Source organism: Centropristis striata, chromosome 10 (assembly GCF_030273125.1).
Source record: "Centropristis striata isolate RG_2023a ecotype Rhode Island chromosome 10, C.striata_1.0, whole genome shotgun sequence".
NCBI lineage: Eukaryota > Metazoa > Chordata > Actinopteri > Perciformes > Serranidae > Centropristis > Centropristis striata.
The window spans coordinates 9394200-9406666 of record NC_081526.1 but is presented as its reverse complement, the minus strand read 5'-3'; the positions used below and the strand labels follow the sequence as shown (position 1 = coordinate 9406666).

General features: G+C 38.3%; 1 protein-coding gene across 1 annotated transcript; it reads right to left on the bottom strand.

Annotated features, from left to right (window-relative positions):
- Positions 1–6959: 6959 nt before the first annotated feature.
- Positions 6960–11377, bottom strand: sp5a (Sp5 transcription factor a). The gene is made up of 2 exons (XM_059342959.1): positions 11050–11377; positions 6960–10680 (listed from the first exon to the last, which is right to left on the bottom strand). The coding sequence occupies exons 1-2, from the start codon at positions 11098–11100 to the stop codon at positions 9604–9606; spliced, it is 1128 nt and encodes a 375-aa protein (XP_059198942.1). The 5' UTR covers positions 11101–11377; the 3' UTR covers positions 6960–9603.
- Positions 11378–12467: the final 1090 nt, after the last annotated feature.

The window sequence follows — 12467 nt, the reverse complement described above, 5'->3', positions numbered from 1 at the left end:
CATTATAATCAAAATGTAGAGTGTGAGAGAGAGGAGGAGGAAAAGGAGGAAAGGGAGGAGGAGGAGGAGGAGGAGGAGGAGGAGGAGGAGGAGGAGGAGGAGGAGGAGGAGCAGTGTCAGGGAGACAGACTATTCCTGTATTTGTGTTTGTGATTATTTCCACTGCAATCTGTGAGAGAATCTGACTTAAACAAGTCTAGCTGTCTGAACGGTGACTGGAAATAAGCCAGTGAAAAGAAATCTCCTTGAGAGGACAAACATTGCCTGCTCCTGCTCTTGTTTTCTCTCTGAGCCTGCAGCTGTCGGTGAATTTCCCTCGACTGTCACACGGTGTCCCACTGGAGTCACTGGTCTCTCCCTCATCATTTAAACTTCACATCTTTTCAGCCTCATCGTTTAAATTTAAGAAGAAGCACATGTGTCTTTATGGACATTGAATAGATACAGATAGACCTACATCAATAACTAAAACACTGTTAGTTTCACATAAGTTATATTCCAAAAATCACTCTCAAGACAACTTCTGTAAAACTCAGCCGTGTGCAAACGGACCCCTGCTGAACACAGACGCATGCTGGTGACGCTCAACTCTTAACCCAGAGCTCAGCACTGAGGATCAGGGATAAAATGGGCTAACGCTGCACTGTGTGAAAAGCTATGCTTGATCCTGTTAAAGCAGGTGAAGCTGTGATAACATCAGCAGCCTCATCAGGGACACTTTCAGGGCTGTAGCTAGAATTTTAGAAGAGCTGGGTCCATTACATTTACAAATAAAGTACGTTTACTTAAGTATAGTTTTCAGGTGCTTGTACTTGCAACTTTGTACTGCTACAACACTTACATTTCGGAGACAATGTTGTACTTTTTACTGCATTACTTTTGTTTGATGACTTACTGTTCAGATGTAAATACTTAACATAAAACGCATGATCATTTTATAGAAAAACATAATCTCATAATCTCATTGAGATTAATCCAGTGGTTTTCAACCTTTTTGTTTTTTTGACAACTTTACAAAAGAGCAGCATCTAGTTGGGTCCTTTTCATGTTTCATGTTGGAGGTAAAAGAGTCATTTACCCTCTAAACATCACATGGCTTCACTTAATCATGCTGTGAGGTCCGAATAGGTAAAATTCTGCTATACTCACCAGAAGGCAAATGTTTGAAAAGTCTTTAATAATGGATCCGAATGTATGTACCAGAACTTTGTTTTTGATTTGTTTCAACCTTATTAAAGGTACTATATGAACTTTCCTTTAAAAAAGTTTAAAGGTAAAAGTGTTTTGGCTACGCCCTCTAGTTGGTTCCCCTCAGCCTCTGTTCCCATACAGGTAGTTTTGTAGCGGCTAATCAACAGAGTTTGAATGTCCTAAATAGTTCTGCAACACTTATGTGATTATTCAGTGACAATTTTGCCCGTGACGTCAGTCAGTCTTCTCTTCTTTGGCTTCTTGTTCTCGATTCTCTCATCTTATTTCTTTTAAAAAATAGAGCTGTACTGTTGTGGTTCTGTCGAGTTCTACTCACGTCATATCCCGTCTCAACCGTATCCAATCAACATCGACTAGTTAGTAGCGGCTCAGAAAGTACCTACCTGAGTCAGGTACTCTATGAGCCGCTACCTGAGCCGCTAACCGGTGAAGTTGGGCAGATCTTGGGCAGATCATCTCTCCCAAGCCACACCCATAGCAGCCATCTTCCTGTATATAAGAAGTGGACAGACTGGGATATCTTATTTGTGGACTATGGGTTTCAAGCCTAGAGTTTGGCATTTTGGTCATCAGCGTCTTGTTTTTTTGGAGATAGAAGTGACCGTATGTGGATGAAAAGGGGAGCTAAGTTATCAGCTAGTGCTAGCAAGCTAGCTTGGCTAGAAACATGTGAAAACAAAAAGCTGACTCCCTACCATACACTGAAAATTTTAGGCAACCAAACTTTATATTTATGAATTGAAAACTTACAGTGAAAGGGTCAAAGTCCTAAGATAAAAACTTTGTACCGCGGTAGTGACTTGTCAATCATAATGTAACTCCACCTGAAAGCAAACCTTCTTTGGTGTCATCATGCTGTGTTTAAGAAGACTTGGAACTAGCAATTGTGACCATAAAGTCATTAGCAAATGTTTACTGAGGTGATAAATCCAGTGAGAAGAAGGGTCATTTTCTTATATACAATCAGAAGAGTCACCCCCTGCTGGTCACTAGAAATAATGCAGGTTTAAGACACTTTTTATATTGGCTTCAGTTTGCAGGCTTGCAGGTTGCTGCTTGTGTTGGACTCTGTGTTGTGGTGGGCGCTAGTCGTTTATCCATGTTAGCGGACTCGATTACCGGACTTTATGTTGGTACCATAAAGGAGCGAAAGAAAAGCAAGGAACTTGGGAGCACAAATCATTGTCACATGGATTTTTCCAGAATAAACAAATGTATTTTTTTCTCTTAAAGACAGGAATGCTACCTCTCCATTTGAGGTTTATAAAAGAGGACTTTCAACTAAGGTTTAAGCATAAATGGGGTCAAGGACAGACTGTAAATAAGGTTGGATCCCGAATGCTCCGGGGGTGAAAACACGTCCACAGGGAGCCGCTGGTTCAAGCACTCATACTGCGTTGTACTACTGGGGGTACATTGGGAAGCTATGTAAATACTTATCTGCATCTAAACATATTTATGTATTCAGTAAAGCGATAGAAATCAGTTGCGAAGAAAAATAACATGTTTTAATTACATTTTAATCACTGTGCAGTGATGTATAAAACATGCAGCCCAGCGTGAGCCTGACTCTCCTGACCTCCTGCACACAAACCTCCATTCAAGAGTCACTGTTTTTAATCAGAGCTGGCATGAAATTTCCTCTTTATCACAACAATGTCTAGATATAACAAGTCAAAGTTAGAATCTAATTTAACAATTTTTCATGGTTTAAATACCCAATACCCAATTTTTCCCCTTAAAAGCCAATTAAAATATGCAAAAGTACAATCCTTTAATTTTCTCATAAAAATGTAAATGACACAAAATGGATACTTACAATCAGAGGAATTATTTGACGATGGGAAATAAATCTCCATGTCTCAAAGAAATTATAAAGCAATGACATCTCTAAAGTAAAGTAAAAGTAAAGTAACACGTGTACATTAAATGAACTCAGGAAGGACTTTTTACGTTTTAATTCTCCTGCTGTTGTGATTTCCTTTTGGGATGCAATATGAGGTCATCTTGCTACAAAAACAAGGTTTATTGTGTTTGACTGAATGAGTCTGTTGTGGTGTTTCAAACACTGGGTGCGGTTTAAACAGGTCTCCTGTGAGACATGAAAACCTCCCATCACCTTCTCACAGCGTGAGACTCTTAAAGCTCCTGTGTGACCACACAGAGAAGCTGTGCATGAATCTCTTACATAGAACCCACTGTTAAGGTATAACATGTAACATTTCTGCATTAAAATCTCTAAAAATTACTCAAATGGGTTATATATTTGTTGAGTTGTTTAGTTACATTATTCTAAATGTTTCCAACAATTTTCAAACCCATCTAAAATCTACAATAATATTGGCATAATTTCCCCTTCAACCTATGTAGTATGTAGTATGCTCTAAATTTCGGGCAAACAAACAAAAGAAAAGACTTGATGTGAATAAACATTGTGTCTGCCATTATTACCTCTGATAGATTTTCATCAGCAATGGTAAAATGTTGAGACAAGTCCCATTATTTCACACTAATTCAGAACATCATCTAGTCCATCTTGTTCCTTTTGTTGATTGAGAGACTCCTAGCGGCAGAAATTACATACTGAATGTTTTTAGAATATCTTTGAAAGCAGATACACGGCTGCCGATAAAGTTGGAATAATTTTGTTTTCAGACAAAATCCTCTGTTTATTGTGGTTTCATTTTCATTGTGATATATTTGGAAGAGATTGATTAATAAAGATTTGAGAAGATACATCCACTTAATCTGTCAAGAATTAATCACATTGTCACAATTATTTCTTGGAATGAGGTAAAAAAAATATATATATATATTTTGAAAATGAAGCAAGTCCAAAGTGCCTTAAACCTGCATTCTTTCTAACAGCCAGCAGGGGGCGACTCCACTGGTTGCAAAAAGAAGTCCATTTGTATGCAAGTCAATAGGAATATGACTCGACTTCTAACTTGATTAGTAAACTTAGTAAACATTCTCATAATGAGTTTATGGTCTGAATCTCTAGTTCCAAGTCTTCTTTTATACAGTATGATGTTTATTTAGTAATTTATGGTCCTGTTTAGAGTAAAACAGACAACAAAGCAGGCTATGCTTTAAGGGGATACTGAATTGTGATTGATAAGTCGTTACCATGGCACCATGTGTTTACCATGTGTTTTTAGCTTAGCTATCTTGTGATGTCACTCTACTTGACAGTTTTCTTTGACTATCCAAAGTATGTTTTCAGCTCATGAAAGTTAATTGCAACAGTTTGGTCTAAAAACTTTATTGGTCAGCACTTGATTGTATAAAAATCTGAGTTTGTATTGACCCTCACAGACTTTGTCACCTGATTTATTTTCATTTGAGGGTAAATGTTGTTTTGGGCCCTTCGTTGAAATAATGTTTATTTATGAAAGAGTTAGCACATTGTGATTGTTTATGTATTTCTCCCCAGTGTTTTTTTGTTGTTGCAATATTTCACAGAGGCTTTTAACAAGATAACATACTGTGTATCACAGCTGAGCTCCCAGTCACCAGCAAGTGGAGCTCCTATGCTAAAAGTTACAGCTGCTCTCACAGTGGTGATTCTAGTCAGTGAAGTTTCTGTGCCTGGTATAGAGCTAGTGTCCACATTCATTTGTCCCTTTTTTGGGTCAGCAGGACAAAATAATTCCACTAAACAGGCAGATTTAACAATTATAATAATTATAAAACCAAATCCCCAATTATCTTACCTTATTTCTGAGAGTTAAATTCTCAACAAACATATCAAGGCTTTGTAATTACTTTGATTGTTGCACATTTTGTGAGAAATGTTCAAATACTTAAGATTTATCACTGAAATACTTTTTAGGTTTAAGTGGTTTTGAACTGAGTGGCACAGAAGCATTGACAAGAATACAAAGAGGCTCCTCAGACAGTTCAGCTTCAGCTCACATATTTAATAATTATTTAATAAAACGTCCAGAAAAACCTTTTTCACACCAGCTGCAAAATTCCAGGCAGTACATAACTATCCTCCACAGAGTGCAGCAGAGCTGTTGACTTCAGGGGTTTGATTCATGACACTGCCTGTCAGTCATTTGATTTTGAACTCTCTCTGCAGAGGCAGAACCACAGTGAAGCAGGATCACGTCTGATGAAAGAGTTTGTCTCTTTGCTGACTGAATCTGACCCTCAAAGCTCACATGAGATCGATTCATTATTTAATTTAATTTAATAAGTGTCTAAGTCATCAATATGAATCCTATACATGTCAATTAATTTTTTTTCTAAACCAGTACTAAAATAATACATTTATAAACTTTTCTTTCAACACTGAAAGTTTTTCAGCTGCATCCCAAATTACCTATTATTTTACCTTTAACACTTAAAAATATATCTGCTTACAACTGCAATATGGTTTTAAACAATTGATTCAGTGTTTATATCCTGTTTATGCACATAAGAGGGTTGTGTTTAACCCAGAAGGGAATGACAAACAGAATGAGATAATTAGGAATGAGAATTTAATCCACAATAATGATAATCCTAATAATATTAATTATGTTTTTTTCTTCTTCTATTCGACAAAAATTAAATCATTTTAGATCATGTATTTGTAATATGAATATTTCTTTCTTAGGATTTAATTCTTAAATCATTTTAATTTTTAGGAAATAATCTTAAGCCATGACATATGATATCCTTTTTAGTTATTATTAAGCATTATGGCCTCCTACAGTGTTAAAGGATATTGACTCTGTCTTGGACAATGAAGCCAAATCAGAGCTGAACAATGCCTTTGTGCAGAGCCAATCTGCTGCATTCAACGTATCCATCCACAGGCATCGTTTTATAATAGGATCATAAAAATTTGTGGATAAAGACTTTGCAGTTCAAATGGTCACATTTCATCAGACGACTGTAGGTTTTCCCTTCATACCTCTTCTTTTTGTGATGTGTTAATATTCATGCAGATTGGTCATTCTTGGGATTTGGTAAAACTGGATAAAAGAACATTGTACATTTACTACCAAGTGCATTTAGCAGCACTTTTACAACAAGGCCGTATATACAAATAGTATAGCACAGGTATGATAAAACTGGTCCAAATACTACAGTGGGTAAATATAACAAAAAACTGCAATAAGTAACATTTTGTTTGTTTTAAAGATCAGATCAGTCATTTTGATCATATAAATAACAGTTACAACTGAGTGCTGCCTCACAAATATTACTGATGTCAACAACAACACTAGTAAACAGCCAGAATAATTGAAAAATTAGTTCCTGACTAGGAAAATTCTCCTCACGTTGGAACAAAACAAATGAAAATTTTGGTATTTGACTTACCAAGTTGGCATTAGTTGGCAGAAGTTAATGTTGGGTTGATTGAAAGAAAGTCTTTAATAATTGTTGTATTGCATATCAATATCATATCAACAAGCTCCCAGCATCAAACATGCATAATGTTTGAAATTAGTCATATTTCATGTATCCACAAATAGATTTCCTTTGCTCTTTGCTGTCATGCAAATAATGGAAATAGCTATCAATGTGTTGTTTAAACGCAAGAATATACAAAACATCTTCTTTGCAGTGTCCATGTTTTTTTCACATTATAACTGATTATAACTTAAAGTTCACGAACACACTATAGTAGGAAGAATAGCTTCCTAACTCTGAAAATTAGCACAAGAATGCCCTTTTAGTCCTCATATTTATGTGTTGCTGGGAAAGCTTGAATAACGTGATGAAAACAGATTTAAAAAAATAGCATTTCTTTTTAATTTTAGGTTAGAAAATACAACATTTTCCAGATTTAACACGACTTTCAGTGTAAACTACGCAGAAACAGATCATTCTGTTGGCTTAACAGATACAGATACAGATAACAGCGTCTCACTTTGAAAAGAGTAGTGGTGTTACACATATAAGGGGCATCTAGCTCTAACTTTCTAGCTGTTTTTCCACCGCCATACAACAAGGTTACCGGAACAAACTATATTTGCACTGGTACATAAAGGTTGAATGATAAGAAGAGTAATAAAATCGAGTGAGCGTTCTGGGATATAATGTACGACAACATGTAAGATGTAAAAGAAAGGACAAATGGATTTTTCTGTAAAACTAATAAACCTTTACAGTAGTCAGTTACACTAGTCTGATGAACTACTGAGGAAACTTACAAAAGGGGGCGCTGTTGAGGCAGAAAACTGACAGTTCAAAATGCCATTGAGTGGCAGCGGTCCTTCTCTTCATACTGACATTTCCACTGATCCTCATGAGACAGACAGGGCAGCAGACAGGGCTGACAGGCAGCACTGCTTCTCTTTAATAACAGAGTCGCTGATTTGGATGTTTTCATCATTGCTCAGATCTATCAGATACTAAAGAGTTAATCGTTTTTAAGAGTTGATACGGAAGTAGTTGCCTCAAGTTTAGAAAATCAAGGTTTTTCTGTCCTCAGAAGGTCAATTTAGATCCTGGGACACTGTGGGAACAACTGGGTAGAGGAAGTGGACATAAAATACTGTTCAGCAGGTAGTTGTTAGTTTCCTGCACTAAGAGTAGGTGTTACATTATACTTTATGTACAACCGCGATGCCAGAAAAGTTGGGATGCTGTGTAAAACCTGCATAAAAACAGAATGCATGAAATTCACAATGAGTGTATATAAATATATATATTTACAGAAAGAAGTTCACAGTTTGAGCATTAGATATCTTATCTTTTTACTGTATTTTATCGAATATAGGTCATAGGTTTTTATACAATTTTTCACAGTATGTCAACAATTTTTGGAATCAGGGTTGTAGTGATTAATAAGTGTGGAATCTGCCCTATAAATTGAATTATTTCCCAACACTGTTTGGCAGAAAAGACTGAGAACTATAGTGAACAAACTGGACAGTCTTAAACTGTCCATTAAAGCTCAGAGTGACTCAGTCAGACAGGTGAAACATTAAACCTGCTGCACATCCTGTGTGTAAAGTGAATCCAGTGAAACTCCAGCACAGCTAAAAGCGAAAAGTGTTTCTCAGCTAATAGGTGTCTCATCTCAGCCTACGGTGTCACTGCAAAGTCCTCAGAGGGAAATGTAAAACGCAAAGACTGTGGCACAAAACAAATACACCACATCCATTAGAGTGCATTAACAAATTAGAGCATTCCCTCAGTTGAGATAATAACGGTAGGAAAATTTTACATCAACTGAGAAGGAAATGTGTGATATTCTCCAAAGAACTTAATGTAATATCTTATTTATTTAAAAGGTTGTTTGTATTTTCATCTCTGAAAATAAGCAAATTCTAAGTAAAGCCCCTCACCTCACAATTTACTCAATACCTTTACACTGATAATGTAGGGTTTAATTGAATTATGTTTAAGAATATCAGCACCTGTGTTCACCTTTGAAGCGCTTATGATGGACAGAATCTCTGACAACCTTTATGGGAGTTTTCACTCGATTTGGCGGCCAAATTTCCAGATTCATACGTCTATATTTCACTGTTTAACATTATACTGTAATTTTTTGTTGACAGTGTATGTTAATCTAATTATCTCTGACTTACAAATACATTCGAGACAAATGCAACTCCTGTCACTACTTAAATATAACTTTGCTAATGTAAAAGATAAAACAGCAGCAGCAGCTGTAGATAAGCAGGGCAAAAATTGTATTTTTTTGAATGCAGGTTTTTCATTTTCAGCAGCTAAAAGTAATATTAAACACTGTTTTATTTTGGTTTTAATACTCCTTTTTGACCACCAACAACAGCTGGAAACAAAAAATGTGCACACTTTTTCCTGCAAGTCCTCAAATCACTTGAAATGTATATTTATCTAAAAAAAATAGCTGGAAATTATTTTTGGAATTACGACTAACTTGGCACACTAGTCCAGGTAATACTGAGTGCATTTCACCTGATTATCTCACCGGCCGTATAACTGAGGGATATCAAATGAATTATTCGAGTTGAGGAAAATGTTATAATCTTTATTCTCACACAGTATTTAGGTCATATCAACAATAGCAGATCTTTTCAAGAGCATGCTTAAAAACACCCCATAAGGAGCAAAAAACGGACACTTTCATTCAACAAAAGCTATTAAATATAATTTACAGGGGAGTGAAATCTTCCACCGAAGACAATGATCAAACACAAGTTGAAAACTTGTCTTCCTTGATATGATATAGACAGTGAATTCAAACTCATGAACTTCTCCATGATCCCAAATTAACTTATGAAACTTTATATATATATACAAAAATGTGCTACACAGACCAGCAATGTTAGAGACTATTGTCAGGATGTAACAAAATAAACAAGATATAAAAATGCAGCTCACTGTGTACTTTGACTAATGTAGGACTGACTGTATTGCACTAGTGATTTCTACTGTTTAAAACGACTACAACGTGTGTTACAACATATTCCTCGTGTCCTCCCTTTTGACATGGTCAAGTGTCTTGTCGTGGCACTTGCTTTTTTTGTTCTGGTGAGTTTTGACATGTTTTGCCAAGTGGTCACTCCTCATGAACCTCTTGCAGCAGTCCGGGCAAACAAAGCGCTTCTCCCCCGTGTGAGTCCTCAGGTGTCTCTGCAGCTCATCCGACCTGGTGAAACTCTTACCACAGAACAGCCAGTTGCACACAAACGGCCGCTCCCCAGAGTGCCACCTCAGGTGCGCTTTGAGGTGAGAAGTTTTCCCGTAAACTTTCCCGCAACCCGGTATGTGACAAATGTGCTGCTTCTTCTTGCCAGGCTCGTCGCTGGACGTGGAGGACTGGCAGTTCGGACACCTGCACCTCCTGCACCGCCGCGCAGTCGCGAGGGGGGACTTTGTGTGCAGCAGAGCCGCGATTTGCGTCTGGTATTGCGCAAAGTCCGTATGTCCCAGAACCAAGCCCCTCTGCAGCTGGAAGCGATGGTGACCAAGGGAGGAAGAGTGACTGACATGGGTCCCCTGCTGCAGGCTCCACCACGGAATATCCTCTCCAGGGTTTGGGGACAACTGTCTCTGCTGCTGGTGCACAAGGCCGGAGGGTCCCGTGACAAAACTTGGCATTGCGGGCGGAATGGGAGTTGGGGCTGCGTAACTGACGGCGGGGACGTAGGTGGGGGGGCAGGAGGACTGCAGAGACTGCATGGAGCAAGGTAACATCTTCACAGGGGAGAAGTCATAGGGGTACGAGGGGTCCGCCGGAGGGGTGAGGGGCAGTTCGTGGTGCGAGCTGAAGGAGCTCTGGATGTGCGCAGACAGCTGGGGCTTGGAGGATAGTCCGAAAGTAGAGTTAGTGGCCAGGCTGCTCTGAGGGGTCCCCTCGTTAGTCCACGGGTGAAACAAACGCGAAGGGGAGCCCAGTGTTGGGTCGTAAGGGACCTGGAGGAAATCTGTGTGGTTTGATCCGTGGTGATGCCCGATCCGGTTACAAGTGGCAGCCAGGAGAGCCAGCGGAGAGTGCTTACAGTTCTCTGGAGAAGAGTTTGGAGTGCGATCCTGGATAACCGAGACACACATTTTCTATATTACAATCATTTAACCACACTTTATGAGGTAAAAAAACAGCCACACTAATAATGTGTTATTGTGAGAGAAAAAAGCACGAAATGGTTCGTCTGAATTGTTTAAATGTCATCTGCACTAAATCGATCCTGTCGCCTGAATCGCGATGATAAAAGTTGCAGCACAAGTCATTAAGACGCAATTAGCGTTCGTAATAAAATTATATGACAGTAGACTATCAATGTAGCACGACTTTTTATCTGTGTTAAATATAAAAAAAGACTCGTAACCCAAATCACCTCGCACGAGTGAGTTTACAAGTTATTAAAGTCGTCAAAGTAAACAAGAAACTTGCGCACAAACCTGAAGAAAAGCCTGGAGTGTTTCATTCCGCAGTACAGCCACTGCTGCCATGGTAAACGTCCTCCTCCCTCTCGATGAAAACAAATGAAATAAAAAGCACTAATTTAGATAAATGTGTGCATTCGCAGTAAAATATCGCGTCGAGCAGGTCTCCACTCTCCAGTGCTTCCTCTCTCCGAGATCTCCTTGGTCTATCTGAAGAGTGAGGGATCACTTCTTAGGATTTGATAAGGACTTTGGTGGGCCGCCAGCCAGTCAGAAATAAGATTTATTACTTTGAAGTTTGCCGCTGCCCAATCATCAAAGAATAGCGGCTCTTTGAGAGGGGAAAGCAAATCCTTTGAATCCACAAAGCTCCTATGGTGTGTTTGTTGGTCTGGATAAAGGAGCTGATTATTAGGGGGGATGGGAAGGGAGGAGATAAAGGCGGGACAATTAATGAAGTAATCACTATGTGGGAAATGTATATACACAAATAATTGGATTTTCTTGATCAAAGACCCCCATGCCGCCTGGAGACCCCGGTATTGGATGCTGTAGTCATCTGATCCTCTTTTTGTAATTAAGGATTTGTAGCAGAACCCTATGTGACAATGTGACATTGTTATCTCTGGAGATCTCCAGCTCTGCCTGCCTGTTTGATGGAGGAAAGAGACCAAATCAAGTGACTCAACACAAAGTTCTCATCTCCCAAAAATCTGCGTCTCTTTTACATTTCTAATTTGAATTAAATTTTCTTTGTTGTTCCTTTGAACTGCAACACGGCATTAAACACTTAATTATGCCCTCTCTGAATTATTTAAATACTTAATTCTACTTCACTCATTTCAATCATTTGTTTTATCAGGACCTTATTCTTAATTTAGATTTTTTTAATACTCTCTTTCTCTTTGTCGACTGTCAAAATGTAGAGCTTTAGGGTGAATTCCCAGCAGCTAATTCAAATTATAACATGTTACTTAACATGGCACAAAAGAGGAAACCGCTGTTTTAAATCAGGTGACAAAAGCAGCACTTGAAATGGTGATGTCTCAATTATGTTTCTTATAAACTTGTCATTTTGGGAGGCAGTTCAGCACAGGATCTCGTGCACTGAAGCATCCAAATCAAACAGAGGTAGTTATAATATAAAGGAACTTTAACACACACACAAAACTTGGCATGGAATAGCATATTCCGTCCTGTTTTGTTTCAGAACATTTAATGAAGTCAAAAGTATGCAGTTTTCTGAAGATAATATTCAAACTTTTGTGGCAGAGCAGTTGAAATGGAAGTTGTAGTTTTCTATATCAACTCTCTGATCTTTATCTGGCTTCCCTGAAGAAACAATCACTGTCCTCTCAACTAGTTTGGAGCGGCAGATTTTGAATTAGATCTGTTCCTTTGAAGGGATTAATGTTCCCAGTCCTCTCCCACGG